This window comes from Gobio gobio (assembly GCF_949357685.1).
Source record: "Gobio gobio genome assembly, chromosome: 18".
Lineage (NCBI taxonomy): Eukaryota > Metazoa > Chordata > Actinopteri > Cypriniformes > Gobionidae > Gobio > Gobio gobio.
In genome coordinates, this window is record NC_137111.1 from 43,075,100 (window position 1) to 43,099,063 (window position 23,964).

The following is a 23,964-nucleotide window of genomic DNA, read 5'->3' on the forward strand; positions in this document are numbered from 1 at the left end:
GAGGAGTGACTGAGGGTCTGGCCCATGCCAGGAGAGCAGTAACAGTGCTTGCTCACTTAACCCGGCTTCCAGATATGAAATATGGATTTGCCTTTCATTTTATATTATCATTTATTCATTTTATATTTCCTTTTACTGAAACCCAAAAGAATAGTATGAATATTGCCTGTACTGTACCTCTCACTGAGAGAAAGCACATGTTATCAGTATGTTTTGGGAAAATTTCTGGTTAGAACTGGAACTCAACCAACTCCAACCTTGGAGAGACTGAATTTGTGTGTGCGTGCGCAGTGTTCTGTGTTACAGGATTACGGGCATCCTAAGAGGTGGGTGGACTTCTTGTTCTGGGCAAGCTGACACTTGCTCCAGTTCTGGAAGGTCACTACGGGCCTAATTCCTGGGTGAAAGCGTCAACAAGTGCTCTATGGACACATGAATCTGATTAACTGACAATGGCCCTCATTTATCAAAAGTGCGTAAACCAAATTTCCAGCGTACACCTGGCGTACACCCAAAACAACGGTGACTTTGAGATTTATCAATATGGACGTTGGCGTACGGCACGCTCAAATCCTACCCCAGCTCAGGAGGTGGTGTACGCACGTTTTGAGTTAGTGCGAAAATGCGCAGAAAAACAATTCCTAACACCACAAAACGCACTGACAAAGATATGCTATATTATGACCCACTGTAAAAAAACAACAACAACATAGTAATTATAAACTTCAGTGTTTATTTTATTAATGTGAATGAATGGTACTCCACATCACATCATCATCACTATTGTACACCCCAATACATTGTACATACGTGATACGAAATTAAATGCTAATTGTTTCAAAACACGTGCTGTAAAATAATGCATTGTGATAGGTAATTTCTCATCCAAACAGCTATTTAAACTGGATTTCCACCGTACAGTGCCGAGATGCGCCTCTTTGTGGCGATCTTTATATCTGACCACTTTTTTTTCACCTAATAAACCAATAAACAAGAAAACTCCTACTTAACTTGATCACTATTGGTCTATATTAAGCAATAAAACATTATTACCTCTGCTGGAGTGCGCTTCTCAACCCCCACACTATTAACAATACTCGTAATTTGGGTCCATATTTTGTTTTTGTGGGCGCCTTTAATCCCACTCTTTAAACTAATGACGATCGTTTTCAGCCGCGGCATTTATCAAGGGCAGGTTTTGCGTACGCCTGGATTTCAGAGGTCATAAATCAGCCGGTGAGAGGAGTGTAAGCATAATCTTATGCCAACATATACGCCCGTTTCTACGCAAGATTAATAAATGAGGGCCAATGTGTGGAAATTTACCATGACTGTCTATTTTCTCTTAGCCAATCAGAATAATTCAACTTGCAGTAATGACATGGCTAGACCTTGAAAACTTATAACTGTTGAGAAATTGTATGTACGGAAACCGGGTAGAGGGAGCTCGGCCTACGAAACTGCAAACTATTCTTCTGTAATTATTTCTTTAATTAATTGCACTCCTGACTCTTGGTCTTTATTCTTCACTACTGGTCCTGGGTCCTAATCTGTCACCCCAACATTCTCACCAAGGTTGCATTACATTTATTTGATCAAAAATACAATACAAACAGAAATATTATAATTTCAATCTGAATATATCTTAACATGTAATTTATTCCTGTCAGAGCTGATTTTTCAGCATCATTACTCCAGTCTTTAGTGTCACATGATCCTAAAGAAAACACTAAGATGCTGAAGAAATGTTAAGGATTATGATCAATATTGAAAACAGATGAGCTGCTTTTCGTGGAAACCATGATAGTATTTTCAGAATGTTCTGATGAATATACAGTTCAACAGAAAAGAAAGGATTGGAATTTTTTTGTAACATTTTTTATCTTTTGATCAATGAAATGCATTCTTGCTGAATAAAATAATTTCTTTCTTTCTTAAAAACAAAAAGAACACTTACTGACCCCAAACTGAACAGTAGTTTACATCAAGATACGCTGTACAATTGGCACACAGTTGACTAAAGACAAAGTTTGTATTTATTTTTCTTTGTGTGGAATAGCTAGTCCACTCCTATTTTAATTATAGCATCAAACGGCAAAAATACAGGCATCAAACTAGTGCTAATAAGGACTATCATTAGAGAGCAGTCTAGATTCAAATGAATGGTTTTGAACAGTAGCTGGTTTTCTTTCTTAACAGGCATGACGTATGAAAGGGCAGGTGGCGAAAACACAAAAGAAGGTAACAAAAACAACACAGCAGGCCATCTGCAAAGAACTGCAGGATACAGATGCTGCTGTCACACATGGCTCAAGCATCCAGCATGTGGAATAAATTGCATCTACATGCAATGTTAGAACGGAATGAGCGATATAAACAACTGACTAAAGTTTAGCCTTGGTGTGAAGTGCATATGCAGAATGGCAAGGGAACCCTGAGCCCTCTATACCACACAAACAGGATATGTGTCTCTTATGTTACAAGTAAATTCTGACAACATTTGAGTCTGCATCAAAACTGACCAGAAAAAAAAAAACCTATCAGGAGTGTTTCTGTCTCCATCTATGGAAGCAAAATGTTCCTGGATAAACATCTAATGTCCTGGAAGAACATTCCAATCAACCAATCAGATTTGAATGACATGTTTAAAGTTTATGTCAAGTTTACAACTGTGGCTAGGTGCTTCTACATCAGTGTTATTCACCTTTTATTTTAATTTTAGGGATAACTTACGGATAGGGGTAGGGATAGGGCTAAGACTGTTTTCAGAAATAAATTATGATCCAGGGACATGTCTTGCGAAAAATCAGAGCGAGCGTGCCCAGGATGTTTGTGCCAGACAGATGATCAAAGTCATGAACCTCGTGGTCTTTTCCTCAACTGAAATTTACATTAAAATGAACAAATACTTTCATTTCCAGGCTGTTTAAAAGATAGTTCACTCAAGTTTTGAAATTATTTACTCACTGTTTACTTATTTAACGAGCAGTCTTTCACAGAAAACTGTATTCCGTATTGTGTACATGATAAATAAAATCTTGAACATTAAAAAAAGATCAGATTTTCAATAAAAACCATGTCCTCACACCATATAAATACCATCCATATACTTCCAACAGACTCAAAAATACATTAAACTGAACATATAAAAGGTTAAGTGTAAATATGTGTCATTAAAAGATACTTTACTAGGCTACTATGTCCTTAAAGAATAAAGGGTAACACTTAATAATGTTTGGTTAACTACGTAGGCTGTTTTATTAATCTTAGGTAATGTTAATCTCAACATTTACTAATACATATGTAAGATCAAAAGTTGTATCTGTTAATATTAGCTAATGCACAGTGAACTAACATGAACATTTTATTAGGACGTCTAAGTTTTTACAGTGGTTTCTATTGCGGTATATTGCAGTGTTTAAAACATCCCCTAGTTTCAGCCTGGGCTGTAGCCTACAGTAAAAAACGCAGAGCAAATCTTTGTACCAACCTGCACAATGCAGTGCGATCCAGAACAGAACAAAACGCAGCAAAGAATCCATGTGAGTGGAATCCATGTAAACAGGTCTGGTTTAATGGTGATGAAGACAGTGCAAAAAGACCTTTTCAACAGTGGGAGGAACCTGTCCTGCGTATCCATTTGATGAGCTGTTTTTTCTAGTCCGTGGGTTGAAGACAAAAAAAAACACACTTTTTCCTTCCATCTGAAGTGTTCACCGGTGTTATAAGAATAATCAGTGCTTCCCGTCAGCCACCCGTCCCGTAAAATACGGAATCGTCCCGTGTTTACAAGCAAAATGACGCGTGCCGTATCAAACCAATACGGGACGCGATTTGTCCCGTATTTTACATAGGTCCACACATAATTCAATAAACACATACGGATCAAATTGCATTAAAGGACACGCCCTCCGATCAGCTGCGAACAGAAGAGGTTTCACGAGTTCACACTTACATATAATTTATGGAGAGTAGTTTAAATGCGTATTTGGCGTGCTGTCCGGGGGGGGAGGGCTTCGAGCTCGGAATTTTGGCCCGAACCCAAAGTACCCCCCCCCCCCCCCCCCCCCCCCCCCGTGAATGTAAGTGGTTGATGAATAAAAGTGTGGAGAAGGGGTGGTGGAGGGATGCTGGCAAACAGTCAATGAACAGAGGTAAGACTGTTGCGTGTATATATACCTCTTATTTATGATTAGCTGATTGCTCTCCACCTGTGTCAATTATCTGAACGTACTCCTCCCGAACTTTGTTTGTAAAACATCATTTGGAGATGGAAAAAGAGTAAAAGTGACATGAAGGCTAATAATGGGAACCGTCTATGATGGCTCGGCGACGTCATCACTGCTTGCGCACGCACCCGAGAGGCAGAAAGAAGAAACCTCTCGTGTTGTAGGTTGGTAGCGGCGTGTCTGTAAGTCAAAATGCCAAGGAGTTGCTGCGTGGTTAATTGTACCAACAGAGCCAGTGCTGGGTGCCTGATGTTTAACATACCTAGGGGGAAGCATGCGTTTGCCAAAAAATTATTTTTGTTATTGCAGGTACATTTTGATAGGTAGACGTACCCTAATGCATTTGCAGTTAGCCGTGAGGATGTACCCAAGGGCCTTGTGGACATACACCCAGGCATCATAAGGCTTGGCTTTAATCCCTTGCCTTTGACTAGGGAGCACACCTGACCTCAACACACAAAAATCCGGTGCAGCATCAAAGTATTTAACAAGCTGCACATGACCGCACGTAGTTGTATGCATCGAGGGATTTGTACGCTCTAATACTTTCTCTAGTATACACACTTGGTGTCTGAATTAGACAGGCTGGGGCACAGACTCAGAGAGGGGTGGAACATTTAAATACATGTAAACAGTGAACCAGTATAAATAGCCCTACACTGGAGGTAATAATACTGTATATTATTGATAACAAAACGTATTATAATGAGTGAAAAGGAATTCAAAATGAGCAACTTCAAATGTGATTTGAAATAACAAATAACTCTACAGTAGTAGAAGCACATGGGCTGTGGTACATGCAATGCAAGCAAGATTTTTTCCATCATAGTTGTATAAAGTTTTAAACAAGATACACCAACATAATTGACAACAGTAGAAAGGCTTTTGAGCTCAACAAGAACCTGTAGCAGTGTTTATTCATTTTTATATTACATTATAAATATATTATTTTTGTTGCCCACAGGATTTTGTGAGACTATGCTGGGTAGACATTGGTCCCTCTAGGCCAGGGGGTGCAAAATTAAGTGACTAAATCCATGAAGAAATTAGTTTTTTGTAAACACCAAGTGATGATTACATAAGTTAAATTATTTGAATAAAATAGTCTAGTCACATTTATTTATATATGCTTTAGACCTAAACAATACAGATTGTTTCAGATATGAAGATTAAATAAAGTATTTCATAAAGAATATACTGATTATAATAACTTTAATTTAAACAGTAGGATTTTAAATTTAAAGAACAGTTTTTTCCCCAGAGCTGTCTCCTTACTGAACTCCAACCCCCGCTGATCCACTTCCCTCATATACTGATAACTCTCCTACCTCACATCCACCTTCACTTTGTTATTTGCACTACCGACTGTTTATCACAGTAACAACTGTTTACATATGCATCTTACACTGCCATATCTTAACTGGATTATGCTCATTTGCACTGCTGACTGTATTTATAGTACCAATGTTTACATTTGCATTTTTGCACTGTACTTCTAAATGTAATATGCAACCACTTTCCACTGCACTTTACACTTTTTTTTCCGGATAGCTCTGTCCATAATTTATTGCACTACCCTAATCCACTGCTATTCCTCATATTAGCCTAACATATTATTGTATACCTCTATCTGTAAAATTCTGATTATAGTAATAGCCATCTGTATATTGTATTCATAGTACATATTCACCTGTAAATTATTTTTATAGTAATAGCCATCTGTATATTTATTCACTGTACATATTCACCTGTAAATTCAGTTCTGTTTATAGTAATAACGTCTCTCTATTTATACATATTTATACATATTCAGTACATATCCATGTCCTGCACTTACGCATCCATTGTATATCCTGCACTTGCTGCTATTGCACTTCTGGTTAGACCTAAACTGCATTTCGTTGCCTTGTACTTGTACTTGTGTAATGACAATAAAGTTGAATCTAATCTAATCTAATCTAACTTGGTACCTAGATAATGCCTGCCTCTGAAAGGATTCTGCTAAAGAACTCTGCCTCAAGCCAGAGCGTTTGGGTTCAATTTGTTCTAATCCTAAACGGAGAACTTGTTGTATATGCATTCACCTTTACTATTTCTCTCAGAAATTATGATCGTGTTGGTAAGTACTCTGTGTATCCTTAAATTCTTTTTTTACAACACCGGCAAAGATCGTTTACACTCATCTTTTTCTGCTAACGTAACTTATTCCCGCTTGCGTGCAGACAGGGTTGCCAAGTTTTTACAACAAAACCAGCCCAATTGCTAACGTTCCTCAAAACTAGCCAAAAACAAGCCCAATAGCTTTCCAGGGGGGTTCTCCGGGGAAAAAAAGGCATTTTTCGGGGGTAAAATATGTGTTATTTTGGCAGGGCTGGCAGCTAAAAATCGCATTCCTGGGTCTGTATATCACATAATTGGGGTCGCTTCAACCCGTGGACATGGCAACACTGTGCAGTTGAGTTCTGTTGACATTTGACAACTAACGTTATGCGTCGCTCCGTTGCTCTGATTGGTTGTAGGTCTATCCATTTGAGGTCTTTCCTGGTTCGGTTGAAACACGCCCCATAATCACAGCCCAACGGAGCAGTATCAGACTCATATTCTGACTAGAATTGAGTATGACGACGTCAGGCTAGCTAGCCTGGTTAAAACCAGACTATTCTCAGTAGTAAACTTTGCAGAGCAAATCTAAATTTGCCGGAAGTTGTCTGGGTTTTCCCAGGCTAGCTTACCGCTGTGCCACTGACATGAATACAAGCACAGGCACAGCGGAAGAAATAGTTCCCATTGACGTTCATATACAAGTACATTTATATAATATACGGCCTACTACTATTATAAACATATTCTAAAATCACTTGTTTAAAATAAATCCCAGGTAGAATCGTTATTTCAATGTGAGAATCGATACTTTCGATACAATGCCAGTATCGGAAGTGGATCGATCCGCCCATCCCTAGTTATTATTAGTAGACTTCTTTTTTTTATAATAGCCTGTAATTCTAAATACATTACAAAAATATGTTTTAAATTAAATTAGGTGCCTCTCCTCCCTGTTTCCTCTCCATCTCTGTTGATGGCATTGTTTGTAAAAATGTATGCGTCTATTTAAGTATTTTTACTAACTATCATTACGTGCATTTATGATGTCACATACCTGCACGTGGAACGTGATTTTTATTCAATGAAGGGGAGAAGGAGGCAGGATATATGAGGACGGATTACTACAGCACTTGTATCGTTGCACCGAATGGCTATTATCTGTGAGAAGACGGTGTCAGTCAATGTAATGACGTTACGACGCCCAAGCCCTATTGGACAAAACAGCGACCATAAATGTAAAGAAACGAAGTTGCTTATTATATTTTCCTAACAAGAAACCACATTTTTTAAAATAAGCCCAAAAAACCGCAACCCGCGACTTGTGATTTTTTTTAATGCGACTTGCCAAAAAAAGAAGCCCAAAGTCGCGTGTTATACGCGGACTTGGCAACTATGTCTATGTGACAGACACATCCGTGCTTATAAAGGTCTTTTGTAAGAAACTTCTTCTCCATTTCTTCTAAGTTTTCTCATAACTTCTGCGCTTAAACGCCGCGATGATAATTCCTCGAGCCGTCTTTCCTGCTCTGATCTCTGTATGGCTCTTACAATGTTGCCCCTGGCAACCGATAGTGGGATCCCAAAATGGTGGACGGGCTCAAACTCCGCCCAATTTGTCACGTGACAGCAAGCGACCATGACGTATCTCCTCATTCTCAATAGGCCTAGTTTTTTTTAATGGATAATATATTAATATAATATTCCATACATTATCAGATCTTGGCAGACATAATTATTATTTTTTAGACAGGTTAATTAATAGATTACAGCCTTACAAATGTTATTATTAATTTATAATTTAGCTAGGCTATATTAATCATACATAATCCTGTCATATAAAGTTTGACATTTTAAAAAAATATTTAGATTAAAATGGGACAATTACATGAGAATAAAGTCATAATTTAAGTAAATTAATCAAATAAAAAAACATTTTTGAAATTCAAAAAAGTGATTACTGTTTCAGAATGACTGCTTAAAGGGATAGTTCACCCAAAAAGGAACATTCTGTCATCATTTACTCACCCTCAAGTTGTTCCAAACATACATTTCTTTATGTTGAACACATATGAAGATTACTATGGAAGTCAATGGTGCCCCCAAAGCAGCCTGCTTACAAACTTTCTTCAAAATATCTTCTTTTGTGTTCAGCAGAACAAAGAAACTCATAGAGGTTTGGAACAACATGAGGGCGAGTAAATGATGACCGAATTCACATAGTTCACATACTTGATCTCATGTTTTCTTATGGTTTATTGTTGAGCTGTCAAGTTGTCAATGTTGAAATAATCATTTCATGATGTATTCTTTATTTCTGTCCTTTATGCAATTGTTTTTTGGGGGGTAGTCGTGAATGGGTGTCCCTTATTTTGCCAACCCTAGTCATGACAGCTGCTAAATTCAAAATCTACAACTCTTTGGTTGGCGCCGCGAGACGAATGCGCATGGGCGTGGTAGTGGGGGGAAAATGAATGGGGCTAACAAATGTGTGTAAATCAATTCTTTGGACATAGGCAGGAGGGGCAACCTACAGTCATCATGTTTTTAGGCCACTTCAACTTTCATAGACCCTTTTCACATTTCCGGGTTTCTCAGAGCGGAAGTCGTCATAGTTGGGTTAAATATTGTGTGAATGAGAGACTAGATTAAATATTTTTTTTGTGTGCCCATTTGCTCAAATAGCAAAAGAAAAACGCCACAATAGTGATTTCACAACTTTCAAAAAGAGGGAAAAAATAGAGTGAGATTGATAACGGCAGTCAAAAGAGAGAAATATGTTTATTTTTACCATCACTCCCATAGACGCTGTATTAGAAACACCCTCACAGCAGAGGTAACTTGTTTATTGTAATTTGATGCAGAAGTAACAAAATACAAAGTATTAGTGTTATAAATCTGCATATATATATATATATATATATATATATAAAAAGAAAATGCAAAAAACATTGCAGGATTTAAGATATTGATGACCGTTAAAACGCGTCATCACAGTCGTTGAAAAGGGTCTATTTTGACGTGACAAAGCAGTGAAATGGCTTGTTTGCTTACTTTTTAATTATAGTCATCCCAGAGCCATAGCAAAACAGAGTTGGGACGCGCTTTGATCACGCCGCACTCATTAGTTCCAATCAGAGCTGTTGTTTTTCTGGCTCTGGTCCCAAACAACTCCGCCCTATCAATGTTTGAATAGGATTAAGCCGGACAGACACTGTAACTGCAGCAATTTCTGGTAAATATTAACACAATTTGTGCATCGACTGGGCTTTACAGCATTATTTTAGTCTGGGGAGAGATAAAGAGACAACGTTAATTTTTTTTTCTTTCTTGAGTGATCTGGTTGTTATATTTGTGTCACATGAGATCAACGGCGAGTAGTGTAGCCAATCATGGATATCTCTGTTGAAAATAATGACCAATCAGATATGTTTAATTTACTAGAAATGTGATCCCGCTCGGTTTTTATGAATGGTTTTCAAGCACAAGTGCACGTTTTACCCGAATCTAATCATCTACAAATCCTCTCATTATAGCAAATCATATACCATTTAAAGATTTAAGTTTAGTCCGAAGTTGTTTTTCATTAGACTTTGATTTTCCCTACAATTATACTTAACACTTCAGTGAAAAGTGACCAAAATAGATATTTAAAATGTTAATCGTAATCTATAAGAATAAATTAAAAAGCAAAATGAGAAAAAATATTAGGACGTGACCTCTTCCGCCATCTACTGGTTAGAGACGTTATTTATTTTATCCTAATGAAGCCCTGCCCCTTTTCAGCTGCCCTCATTGTTTTCTGGTTTGTATTTCCACAGTATGAAGGTAAGATCTTACAGATTTATGAATGAACCGTTTGTTTAAAGTCTACTGACATTTATGACATCCGCTCCAGACATTACAGTGCTCAAATCCACATCACCAGTTAAATAATCTTTGTCAGTGATGCAATACATGTCGTAATTGTTTTTACAATGTGCAATCTGACATTATCGAGTACGTCCCTCACACCCTAAGAGTACACTACGTGTAGTTTAGACTAGTGCGCATACACATTTAGTGCACACTTTAGACTGCAAAAATGCTCCTGTATTATATATAATTGAAGTTAGTGCTTTTTTTGACCTCTAGATATCAGCAATGCAACGTGATATGGTTTTGATTAAAGTTTGATAAACAAGTTAAAGTTATTACATTTTAAACAATATTGCCTGTATTTGCCGTTTCGCTAGAGAAGAGTTCCAAACAAAGCCACAGCGCTGTTGTGCATCTCTAAGCAAACATGATTTAATGACTCAAGAGTGATTTGCTACCACTTACTAGCCGTTTTAATTTCACATTTAAAGTATCTTTTCATGTTTTAAATAATTTCAAATATCAATATTCAATGTTTCAGGTTTAAAACCATATGCATTTTCAAAAGCAGGTTATTCATTCATCACCTCTTGAGCTACATTAAACAGACTGTAAAAACCCAAATGCCACTTCAGATGCAGCTTGTATTTACGCTCCATTGCAAAGATGATTTATGTTGATAGTTTTATTAACAGCCCTAGTCCTAATATAATTTGATTAAATGCAATTTGACATGAAACCTAATTAGGTTAGAAAAGTAAAAAGGCTTTATAAAAAAAAAGCTCCCATAATGGCTATATTGTCCATTTATCACCAGTAATCTCCATGGAAAGGGAGATATAGGGCAATGTCATACACAATGGTATAATCAGATGAGACATGAAAGTCATTTTCAATTTATTGGGGGGGTCAAGTTTCCCTACATGAAAACAGTTCCACTGGAGTTGAGCTTCCAGTCGATGGCAGCCATTGTAATGACCAATAACGCTCTTGCAACTACACAGAATAATCTATCATTCTGACTAGTCAGACGCAGCATTAAGTGGTCAAACATTTTCTAAATGACCAGGAAAAGCAGTTCACCACAACAATGGGTAAATATAATTTTCTAATGGCTTGTATCCCCTCCCTAAATGAATTGCCATGATCATTTGTAATAAACTCTTTGAAATTTAAAAGCTAAAACTGAGTTAAATTTGTTGACATGAACCCCAAAACTTGGCTTAACCTACTGGCAGGTAAAGATGACAGACAAAAACTGTATAAAACCATTTATTGGGATGCAAAAAACCCATGTATAAAAAGTAACAAGACATCTTAAAACACTAAAAAAAGTACAATAAAACTTCCTCTTCTGCACCAAAAGCCTGCAACAGAGAAACATAGCATAGAGTGAGTCAAACTAGAACCACATTTTCAAAGTCTTGCATGCCAGTTCCTTCTCCATTTAAAAGCCAAGGATCTGTACCAACAAGCCAACAGTGTGTCGCACAAGTTCACCGCTTTTGACAAAGAGTCATAACATAACCGAAATACATTCACTTTCAGAGAAGCAATACTTTTTGGTTCAGTGAGTTTAAACTTTCCCATAGCCATCCAGTCAAGAAAACATGACAAAACTTGGTGCAATAGGACTGGTATGCAACTACCTCATCAAATGTCATGCCATCAAGCTTTAGACACGCAGATGCAGGTCAGCGCTTTACATAAGACAAATTTGGATAACCCATTTAACCCTTAATCGTCCCTCAAGTAGGGTTTACGTTTGAGTCCCTTGGGGTCAGATAGACCCCAAACTTTTACAGAGCGATTGTGTAAGGAAATTAAAAAAAATTTACGTGGAAAACTATATCATTTTTTTTATTTACTTCTCAACTATACATTTATGCTGTGTTTTTGTGGGTATTTGGTAGTTTTTTTTTTACCAATTTACTGCACAAATACTTAACTAGTCATAAATTGGCTGTTTTAAAAAAATAAAAATAAAAATCACTTGAATGATGATCTTAAATAAATATAAATAGTTTTTGGACATTGCTCTATGTGTTAGGAATAGAATACTGCCATCTGTAGGTTTGTGGAAAATTTTTAGGAATTAGTTAGAGAGTGCAATTACCACATTATCCACTAGAGGTCCATAGGGAAGTTATGCAAAAGTTAAGCTGCCTTTCATCTCTTTTATTTGCCCTTTTCCCTCCCTCTCTCATTATTGTTCCATGTTGCATTTGTGCTCTAGTATTTGTCCTTCATTTATGTATGGAATCAGATTTATGCCAGTTTTGTTGATTTTATTTGCCAGTTTCTATAAAAATGCTCTGTTGCAGTCACACACACACGTGTGTGTATGAGACAGAAAGTTCGTTCCACTTTGTGTTTATGCTCTAGGACCAGACCATGATATAAATGTGGAAATTCAGATTTATACTGGATTTAGTTAATTTTTTGACAAAAAAGGGAATTTTTTTTTTGTATTTTTTACTTTCCCATTCATTTTCAATGTGGGGTCAATCTTTTTTTTTACACACCTTTAGAACAACCAAATCAAGCCCAGATTTTTTGTGCATGTTTAGATTGTGACTTTTCCCAAATAATATAAGTCTCATGGCCCTGAGATGAAGGGAACACTTTTTAAAAATGGAGGAAAGTCCAGTGGGGTCAGCTGGACCCCAAGGGAGGATTAAGGGTTAAGGCAGAAGTATTGCTAGGTTGTACACTATTGAAATGTCCATGTCTCAGGATTCTTTAAATTAGTTTGCTTATGGTCTGAATCCTGATAAACACTGCCTTTCTATATTGCTTTTAATTTCAGTACCAAGATCAAACCTCAAAAGGAACTTCGTGAAATTGGGGTTCAAAACCACTGAATGCATTTGATTATGCCAATGGATGTACAAGTTCAATAGAAAACAAATTAAAACATCTGTCCACTTTAATCAGGTGTCTTTATCATGTACTTATGGCTAGAACAGGGATGCAGGCAAGTTTAGGCGGTATGGTAAAGTTTTAGAAGGGGTTAAGGTGTAAGGGAACGTTAACAGTATAATTATAGATGTTACAGCAGGGTTATCATTAACTAGGGGTACGTTTACACAAAACGGTACTAAAAACTGACAAGCTTTGTGATTGAGAAGTCCCATACAGACAAGAACATTGTCAAAATCCTGGATACGTGAAAACTAAATGCGTCGGCAATGGTCACTTTGTAAAGAAACAATAGACTGAACATAATTAGGGCTTCAACTAACAAATTATTTGTTGGCCGATTTTTAGCATAGATTAAATCAGAAAAAAAAATAAAATTAACATCATTCCACATCACGCCCAATGCGGTCCTACATATGAATATCTACACATTCAAAATTAACATTGTTTTATAACAAAATAAATAAAACAGGGTTATTGGAGTTATTCCATGTTAAAAACAAGTTTACTATAACATGGGTTAATTTTTCAAAAGAGGTATCTGTACTTAACTGTGCAAATCCATACATTCAATTTTTTTTTTTTTTACCAGGTAAGAGGAATGTTCTGCAGGAACACATTGACTATGGACAAAGTAACCTTATTTTATTCATCCTGTAAATTGAACAAATGCAAGACTCTTCATATAACCTATTACACACTGCTATCCCCTTACAGTTACTACACAAAATACTTGAATTACATGTTGACTTTTTAAAGTGTTGACATGTTGAAATTTAAAGTCAATAAGCAGATCCTTCGGCTAAATGAATTTGTGCTCAATATTAATAGTCTCCCTCTCTTAACTGCGTTCTGTCTGTACGACATGCACATTGCTCGTTCAGTGAAGTTTTGAATTCAGACTGTAAGGAGGTGCTCATGCAAAAACGGAAATACTTGCGTGAATTAGTGACATTCACAGAGAATGATATAACCTGCAAAATGAATGCTTTGTGCTGGGGACGCACACGCATCTGTCAATGTGCATGACGGCATGTTAAACGCTAATGCATTAGCTTGAAAAAAAGTATTGTTTTGGGTTATGATCAAATACTTTCCTACATCAGCTCACTCGGTTTCACTCCATTCTAGAAGCATTTTGTCCATAGAAAAGTGATATTCAGTACCGTAATTTGGTGCGACGAAGCTTTGTGCAGACCCGACTAATTGATGAGAAGTGTCAATTATCATTATCGATTTTAATCTAGTTGTTGCAGCCCTACATGCAATACACATGACATTACGGTTATCACAAATTCACGTTTTTGTACTTGACACAAAACTAATTTCATAAACTTGCACTTTGAAACCAGTTTTAAAAGGGTTGCATTTGACGCTGCAGGTGTGTAAAGGATCCAAATAGCATACACATTTTTCCTAACCCTAAAATGTTACTTGGCAATAAACTCAAGTATAAATTAAAAGCACTAAAATTTAACTGGATATATAAAGTTACTAACTTTCGACAAAAACAACCCTATCAATTTAATAACTAAAACTAAAAATGTCACTGAATCAAATTAAGATGCAGGCGCCTTTAAAACAAGTACAAAATTAGAGCACTTTAACCCTTAATCGTCCCTTGGGGTCCAGCTGACCCCACTGGACTTTTCCTCCATTTTTTAAAAGTGTTCCCTTCATCTCAGGGCCATGAGACTCGGTGACTTTTCCTACATAATCTATCTAAACATGCACAAAAAATCTGGGCTTGATTTGGTTGTTCTAAAGGTGTGTAAAAAAAATTTACCGTTTAAGTCCCTCGGGGTCAGATTGACCCCACATTGAAAATGACAAAAAAAGTGAGAAATGTATTTTTTACACTTTCCCATTCAATTTTTTTTTTACTAAATCCAATATAAATCTGAAAATTTCCACATTTATATCAAGGTCTGGTCCTAGAGCATAAACACAAAGTGGAACGAACTTTCTGTCTCATACACACACGCACATACACACACAAACACACACGTGTGTGACTGCAACAGAGAGCATTTTTATAGAAACTGGCAAATAAAATCAACAAAACTGGCATAAATCTGAAATATTTTCATACATAAATGAAGTACTAATACTAGAGCACAAATGCAATATGGAACAAGCATGTTCACTGACACGCACACACAAACAAACACAAACACCGGTGTCTGGAGCATTTTTTTGGATTTTGGCAATGAATGGGAAAATGTAAAAAATGCTTTTTTTTCACTTTGTTTGTAAAAAAAAATCAACTAAATCCAGTATAAATCTGAAAATGTCTACATTTATATCAAGATCTGGTCCTAGAGCATAATCACAAAGTGGAACGAACTTTGTCTCATACACACACGCACACAAACACACACATGTGTGACTGCAACAGAGAGCATTTTTATAGAAACTGGCAAATAAAATCAACAAAACTGGCATAAATCTAAAAAAATTCCATACATAAATGAAGGACAAATACTAGAGCACAAATGCAACATGGAACAATCATGAGAGAGAGGGAAAAGGGCAAATAAAAGAAAGATGAACGGCAGCTTAACTTTTGCATAACTTCCCTATGGACCTCTAGTGGATAATGTGGTCATTGCACTCTCTCTTTAACTATAATTCCTAATGTTTTTCCACAAACCTACAGATGGCGGTATTCTATCCCTAACACATAGAGCAATGTCCAAAAACTATTTATATTTATTTAAGATCATCATTCAAGTGATTTTTTCATAAAAAAATGATTTTTAATGAGCCAATTTATGACATAGTTAAGTATTTGTGCAGTAAATAGGTAAAAAACTACCAAATACCCACAAAAACACATAAATGTATAGTTGAGAAGTAAATAAAAAAAATGATATATAGTTTTCCATGTAAAAAAATTATATTTCCTTATGCAATCGCTTTGTAAAAGCTTGGGGTCTATCTGACCCCAAGGGACTCAAACGTAAACCCTACTTGAGGGGCGATTAAGGGTTAATCAAATGATTAATAGTACAGTTAAAAACCTGATATAAAGTGGATCCACCAGATTCAATTGACTAGTTTCATAAAAACAATGTGCACAATTTTTGCACATTTAACTAATACTGACAGTTCATTAAATATTTACACACTTCACCTGTAGCAGCTGCCTGGTAAAGCCAGTCTGGAGAGAAGCTCTCGCCATCAGTCACTGAGCAACACAAGAGAGGAGTTAGTACACAAGACCTCACAAATCGACAATTTCACAAAGACAAGTTTAGCTCTACACAAATATCTAATGCTTGTAAAATTTGAGGATATTTTTGTCTATTTTGTACAGCTACAAGAAAACTTTTTAATAACAGTGTAATTTTTGACAAAACTATAATCTATTTGTTTTTAACACAAGAGTTGCATATAAAAATGACAGACTAAGCTTGTTTTTAGAAAGTTGAATGTTTTATGATGTGTTAGCCAGGTTTAGGAATATTGACTTTTGAATTGGCAAACAACGGAATTTGAATTTGCAATGATTGTGTACAAATGAGTGAATGAACAGTTGTGCTAAGAGAGAAGTTTAGGGTTGATATTACCTTTTTGAAGCTTGCATTACACTTTACGCCATCTTTCCCAATTTTGTCGTTTAAGCCGGCGAAAGTCAGGTAAGACTGAACATTTGAATCATCTTCACGGTCAAAACTTTCACCCTGGGCTACAAAAGCCTTTGTGTTGAGTGATCTGGTTGGACAATACATCTCATGCCGTTCTTTTGCTTTTTTGTTGTTTTGCACGCAAAATTACCATAGGAGCACCAAACATCTAAATTGTTTTGTGCATGTATACTTTACCTTTTAAAAAAGGGAATCTATCTGTGCTTTTAGAGGTGACTCTGCAGGTCTTACCTCAAGATCCTTTTCAATAGAAGACAAACATGTAGAGTCTGTGACATCAGAGGGATTTAGTGACTCTGATGCAAGGTTGCAACAGGGTTATGGCTTTTAAAACAGGTATAAACACATTAAAATTCCAGGATTTCCTTATTGTGTATAAATCATTGTTAATGTTGAATAGATTGTCTATTATCTGGTTAAAGAGGTCATATCAATCCACTTGTTTTTGCACCAAAAACAGGCAGACACTTCATTGTTGTTTGTCCCAGTTGACTTACCGAATAGGTGTTGTAGCTTTAGTTAATGCATTATTTGAAAGGTTTGAGTTCCGAATGTTATAGCATGTTTTCGTAGTACAACGACAAATCAAAAAGTATAATTGATTTAAGATATGACCTCTTTAATTTCATAAATACAAAAGCTTGTTGGGGACAAAAGTAACAGATTTTGGAAATTTGTCTTTAATGTTATTGAGGTCAATTGTTCCTGTACAAGACATAATGTGCAGCTTTTTCACGATCTACTTGATACAAATAACTCCACGCTAATTGCAGACTATTTATCAACGGTTTATACACAATATATTTTGAACAGCAAAACAAGTCTAACTAAATATTGTGATATTATAAAATGCATGCAGAATTTTGACAGTGTGCAACAGTTGACAGTTTTATATGGGATGACTATTACAACTTTAATAAGTCAAAAACAAACTTTTTGAAGGCTGTAAAAGAAAACTATGCTTTATTGACAAACTGATAGGGACACATTTTGGACATATTTAGTTCCCTAGTTAGGCAATGCACACAAGTTCGCTAATATTTCGGCAACTAAAAAGAAAAGAAAAACAAACACCAAAGAACAAGTCTAATATTTGAGTATTGTATGTACAAAGGTTTGAGAGGGCTGTACTTTTACCTGTCTAGAAGTAAACTCGAACCTTTGCGATATTTGTTTTGCTCATTTAACAACGAATCAGCAATGCGAATTTTGGATTTCACGAGACTTACAAACAATAAATAGCCTCAAACCAAAATGGAATTTGTTCTTTGAAAAATAAGTAACAAGTTGGTTTGTACAGGAACTTTTTTTGAGCGTCCCTCAATTTTTTTGTTATGCCTTACAAAAGCGCGTTTGGAATAAATCTAAGTGATATTAACAGGCAATTTTCTCTTTTTTTATCAAGTCACTTTACACATGGACATCAGCTAATTATCTAGCATTCAGGTATCATTTTCTCAGAAGAAACACTTAACCATTAAAATAAAACAAAGAAAACAATTTGTAAAACAAAATGCAAAGAGAATATAAGCACAGCATATACTCAAATCTAAAACGTGTCATGAACTTATGAATGGTCAATGGTCATCGGCCTACGTAAAGAGTAGATTCATATTAAAAAGGAGTGTTAACCAAACAGATACAAAAACGGCTAGAATTACTTTAGGTGGTTACAAGAGGTTACGAGGGGGATGCGGTTGCCCAAACAACGGCAGTGACGGAAAGCTCTTAGTATCTGCCATATGGGTGTTCTCTGAATGACTTGCCCGGACGGGCAGTTGGTGCTTTCCCCCCAGCGCCACCCCAAGCAGCGGCTTCCCAGTCGTCTTCTGCTAAACACACAAATGCACATTAAACATAACAATTCGTTGAAGGATAACACTGCATCATACATAAATGTTTAGCATGCTACAGACACGTGCCTAATGCAAGGAACATCTAACAGAGCATTTAACTATTCCATGCATTGCATAGTCGAGAGCATGTCTTACTGTAAGACTCGTAAGTCTCCTGTGCCTCACCGTGACCGTAGTCATAATACTCTGTGTCTCTGTAGAAAGAAAAGAAAAAAGTTTTTAAAAGACCATTTTTAAATCATGGCAGGACTTGCCAGTAAGTTACAGAATTACATTGAGTCTGACTTTTTGGGGAATTAAAAGGAGAAAGTCTCCACTAAACCAAAGGGAAAAAAGAAAAAAAAGGCACTCACGGCTGTGGAGCAGGTTGGCTATAGTAGCTCTCGTATCCTTCATATGAAGCCTCTGCGTATGGTTCTTCGTATGCCTGAGAAAACACAGGAGACAGTGAAGATGGGCCACGCTAAACATTTATAAAGACTTGCAAAGCCTTTTAAGTAACAATACTGGCACAATCCAACAGAATGGTTACTTGTGACTGAATAAGTATGCGTTCTCAAATGAAGGATATGCATTTCACAAACTAGTATTGCAATAAAAAACATTTTAAAAACATCTTCAAAGAGTCTTGGAACAATCTTTTATTCACCAAGGATGCATTTAGGAGATCAATAACATTTTTAGATGTATAATCCTGTGCTGGTAAATCTAAATATAGCATCATAGAGACATTTTCATCCTTCAGAAATAATTCTAGACCTTTTTGCTGTTTAATATTTGTGCAAAACCATGACCCCCCCCAAGAGTCTTTGATTAAAATGGTCAAAAGAAAAGCATTTATTTGAACATTATACATATATTGTAATATAAATGCATTCTTGCTGAATGAAAGCATTCACTTCTGTCAACTAAATCTCATTTGCCCCCAAACTTTTCAATGTTAAAACCGGAGTTGCTGGTGTTGTGGATATTGACTTACATATTCGCCGTACGCTTCAGGTTTGGCTGAGTGCTGTTGGTGAGAGAGAGCAGATGCTGGTGCCATCCTTTGAGCCTGCGCTGGTGGTCTTGAACGAGAGGCACCTCCTCCTCTGGTTGGTGTGGAGGGTGGAGGACCACCACGTCCGCTGGGGGCTCCACGTGCTGAGGCTCCACGGCCAGGTCCTCCTCTTGGAGCTCCTCCTCTTGGTGCACCGCGAGGGGGCATCCCACGACCCCTATGATAATAAACATTATATATACACCCACTCCAATTGTTCAGATAACTTATATTCTACATGCAAAAAACCCATGTTTTGCGATATGCATCTATTAGAAGTTCTCACCTAGGGGGTGGTGGGCCACCACGGCCTCTGCCAGGAGGGCCATGCCCTCTTCCAAGGCCAGACATGTCCTGGGAGCCGTTCAAAAAACCTGGATCCATGAATGCATCCGGATGCATCTCATCAAGGCCCTCCACCTGACACATGAGAAAAAGGATAAGTCAGACTGATCAAGATACAATTGTTGGAGTTTTAAAAATGTTGCAATTTAAATTCTCACAATTCCATTATACAACAAAACAGGGATGCACGATTAAATTATGGAGGATATGAAAAAAAGGCCAATACCCAATTTTAAAAGACTACTGTTATTAATATTTCAAATTAATGTACACATTTATATTTACTAAAGAATTAAGGGTTAATAAATTGAAGTTAAAAAATACTGATTTTTTGTGTAAAGCTCCATGTAAAAACAGGAATGAGCATTCATGTTCAAATGTTTTATTAATTGAATATTAAGGGTGCTCTGATTGAGGGGGGTGCGCCGATCATGATTGGCCAATAACGGCTTTATAGAGTTTGCCCAGTGGTCAGTTGTCAATTTTCATGTGCAGCTAAAATTGCTTCATAAAGTCTTTCCTCCCTAGAAGCCAAAACTTGGCATCCAAATCAGGGATTTCCCAATAAAATAAAAAGATTCTTACAATGCGGCAGGACATGGGGGGGAAAAAAACCAACCAAGGAATGAAGTGGAAAAAGTATACTTGGCTCACGCCTAAATCCACACAGAACTGCCAAAAAGTCTGACTTGGCGAGCTTTCACTTAGATGTTTGTCTGAGTTACATAAGGAACAAACAGTTGGGAAATGAGTTGCATGTGCAACAGTATTTTGGATCTGAGCAGTGTCTTAAAGTGACAGTCCAATAACATGCTGCCATCTGTTTCAATGTAAATTTAAAAAACCTGCTCTTTAGAAGGAATGCAGTGGTTTTACATTTGCTTTGTTGATATTTTTGTTTATTTCACAGGAATGCTATTTGTGTTAAGCTCCCAGCGGTCCCTAATCGAGGGAACAGAATGTTGCACAGGTTGCTTGCCAATAAATAAAGGGTTAAATTCATTATATTTTCTCAGCTCTTTAGATGTTAAACACATTAAGAATAGCTAACAAGCCACGTGTCAATTTCAAGCCTTCTATTTATCATGAATTTTTGTTCTGTGATCATTATTGCCCAAACCCACCCCTAGATTCAAACATGAGTGATGAAAAATACCAAATAAGAGAAAGTCAAAAAGTTTGCACTTACAGGCATCAGGAACTTTTTCACCTCATCCATGGCATGCGCCATACGCAGGTAACAATCTGGAATTGGTGCGAAGACCTCAATGTGGACGTGCAACTCCATTGCCAAGTGCGCATACTTGGGATCCCCACCTTTCCTCAGCTCTTCTTCCTGAAGGTTTCACAATTTAAGCTTTAGTAACCAGGTCATTTAACAGTAAACTCATTAGCAGTGCGAAGAAGGGTTCATTACCTTGTTCTTATCCCTCATGGATCCTTTACCCAAAACTGATATTTTAGCACCGGTGTCCTCTTGGAGACGTTTAATTGTGCTGCCCTGTGGCCCAAGGATCTTGCCCACGAAGTTAAACTGACAAAAGAAATGAGAAATTAAGTTCAACAAAAAGTCCTTGCATTGGGGAGACAAAACTCAGTGTGTAATGACTGATGACTTACCCGGGGATACTGCTTAACTGGAATCAAAACCCTCTCCTTAACACGCACGTTCTTTGCGGTGAAGAGATCCAGGTACGTCTCGGCCTCCTTTTTTGGTTCTCCTTTCTGGACCCTCTCAATCTCTGCAAAAGACGAAATATTTTAATTTTGCATTGCCAAATCAATTCAGGAAGTTGCAAATATACAAAAACACCAACTGTTAACTTGTTGCATGTACTGTGACTTAAACGGGTATAATTACTAAAGAGTTGAAGTTAAAATTAAAGTTAAATTGATACCATAACTTTCCCCAGAGTTCAGGGCTAATTAGAGCATGTTTTCAAAAGCACGTCTCATTAAACTCAGCTCTGGGCCTAAATATCCCCTTTCCTGCAGAGTTTTGCACTAAACCCAATCAAACACCTGAACAAGCCAATCAAGGTCTTCAGGATCACTAGAAAAGTACATAAACCAGTGGTTCTCAACCCTGTCCTTGGGACCCCCACCACTGCACATTTACCATGTTTCCCTCAGACAAACCTGATCCAAATCAGCTCATTAGTAGAGACTGCAAGACCCGAAGTGAGTGTCTGATGAGGGAGACATTCAAAATGTGCAGTGGTGGGGACAAATTTAACTCAATTTCAAAGTGGTATCGCACAACAAAACTTACATTTTATTAAGCAAATGCAAAGTCTAGGTTTAGATCTTTCCTCACGTTGTATTCTTTGTATTGTGAAATTCCCGCGAGGGCGGGAAACCCCGTCAATCACAGCAATCGACACGGATTCATTCAGTCCTCCATTAACTAAAGTCCCGCCCTACTTTCGTAGTGACCGAGAAGCGGTTTCACTCAGATAAACGCAACTAGAGACGAAAATATGTTTGCAAAATAACTTCAACGGCGCACTTTAATAGTCTAAAATGCATTAAGTGTTATAAAAATAACTAGTTTAAATATCCATTTCTCTTTTGTCTGCAATCTCAGGGTTCCTATGGGAATTAATGGGGTCCTTCCCCACAAAGGAAAAGCACGTGATGCTGCTTTGAGATTAGATTCACTGAACCAAATTCAGTGTTTCAACGAACACAAAGTACATTTTTAGGCCAATTGTAGCGAATACAGATTTAACTGAAGTTGCATGCACATTTTAAACGCGTTTCTCAATTTTATCCTTCGAATAAATTATCACTGGTGGCCGAATTAAGAATTCATAGTTTTCAACGTGGTTCAAATTTGACCTAATTCTCAAGGTAAAACTAAATTAATCAAATTGTGCAGGATAAAACGCAACCACCTAACGTTACGTATAACGTGCACTGTACTGAATATATTCATATAACAGGTAACAAAGAAATTATGATTTAATAGCAAAAACCTCAGCAGAAACTGTTACTTTTCACATATTCCCAACATTAAAAAGCGCAATATAACTCAATATCATAAAACGCAACGTGCAGCGTCGTGTAATTTTGGAGGTGTTGAAAAACGCGGTGCGGCCTACCGGAGCAAATCCCGCCTCGGGCCTACAAACACGCATTTCATCGATGCACGTGAAATTTACTCAGGCCGACATACACTTTTCCACTCTTTAACATCCCGAGTACATTATTTAATAACTACATAAGTCGCATTTAGGATTTCTGCGTGAATTGTTTAATAATGAACATCAAGGCGTACTGACCTGCACTCAGGAGTTTCATGGCGTGCGTAAAAGACGAGTCCAGGCTGTCCTTTTCTGCCAATAACTCCGGCAGATATTTGCTGTCGCCGGTGCTGCTCTTTCTCTTGTTGTTCGCGTCCATCGTGGCTTCAGATGATAATTCAAGTCAATGCTGATGGCGAAAGCGCGTGCTGGCTCTTCTACCGCTCCAGACAAAGGAAGCTGCTGCGGCTAATGGCGCGGAAGGAAGTGATGTCAGGAGGCGAACTCTGCTTCCATTTTAAGCGTCGGATGAGCCAGGGGGCGGGACGACCTCTGAAAACAACCGACTGTGATTGGACTGTCCTTTCAGCGCTGTGAAACGTAACAGATGTCACGTTTAGAAATTAGCTTAGGCCCATTCGCGAGCCTAACTTGTAATAATTACAACTTGATTATGCCTTTTTAGAGGTGTAAAATACAAGAAAACCAATCACTATACACTGATCGGCTCTGAGTTAAAACTATGATTGAGCACTTTTAAAGATTATATTTGTAAAAAGGTGTATTAGTGTATGGCCTACCTAGAGTTTGTGAAATTGAATTAGAAAATGTAAATAAATACAGTTTTATCATATGATCTCAATGCTGTTTTGATCTGTTTGCTGTGTACAATGTTTAGGGGAGAACTGAGAACGGGGTAATGTGAGACACCCCCTGTTT

At 37.2% G+C, this 23,964-nt stretch overlaps 2 protein-coding genes across 9 annotated transcripts in view; both read right to left on the reverse strand.

The window, feature by feature from the left end:
* Positions 1-3,872, reverse strand: part of LOC307142444 (uncharacterized protein) — a 120,513-nt gene extending 116,641 nt beyond the window's left edge. Inside the window, exon 1 of the mRNA XM_079843322.1 lies at positions 3,491-3,872. Coding sequence (XP_079699448.1) covers positions 3,491-3,557 — 67 coding nt within the window. The 5' untranslated portion in view covers positions 3,558-3,872. The remainder of the gene's footprint in view (positions 1-3,490) is intronic.
* A 7,571-nt stretch (positions 3,873-11,443) lies between these two features.
* On the reverse strand, positions 11,444-23,548 carry khdrbs1a (KH domain containing, RNA binding, signal transduction associated 1a). Of its 8 annotated transcripts, none has more exons than XR_013818381.1 (11): positions 23,284-23,519; positions 21,620-21,741; positions 21,417-21,533; positions 21,189-21,335; positions 19,941-20,074; positions 19,595-19,832; positions 18,969-19,042; positions 18,781-18,809; positions 18,421-18,588; positions 16,246-16,299; positions 11,444-11,554 (listed from the first exon to the last, which is right to left on the reverse strand). XR_013818381.1 is itself a non-coding variant. In XM_079842140.1 (9 exons), the coding sequence occupies exons 1-9, from the start codon at positions 23,402-23,404 to the stop codon at positions 18,488-18,490; spliced, it is 1,116 nt and encodes a 371-aa protein (XP_079698266.1). In that variant the 5' UTR covers positions 23,405-23,519; the 3' UTR covers positions 16,534-18,487. The 8 variants fall into 8 exon arrangements, 4 of the variants coding, with proteins under 4 accessions (XP_079698266.1, XP_079698269.1, XP_079698267.1 ...); XR_013818382.1 differs by having other exon boundaries at positions 18,421-18,591; XR_013818383.1 differs by having other exon boundaries at positions 18,751-18,809.
* Between the last annotated feature and the right edge of the window lie 416 nt (positions 23,549-23,964).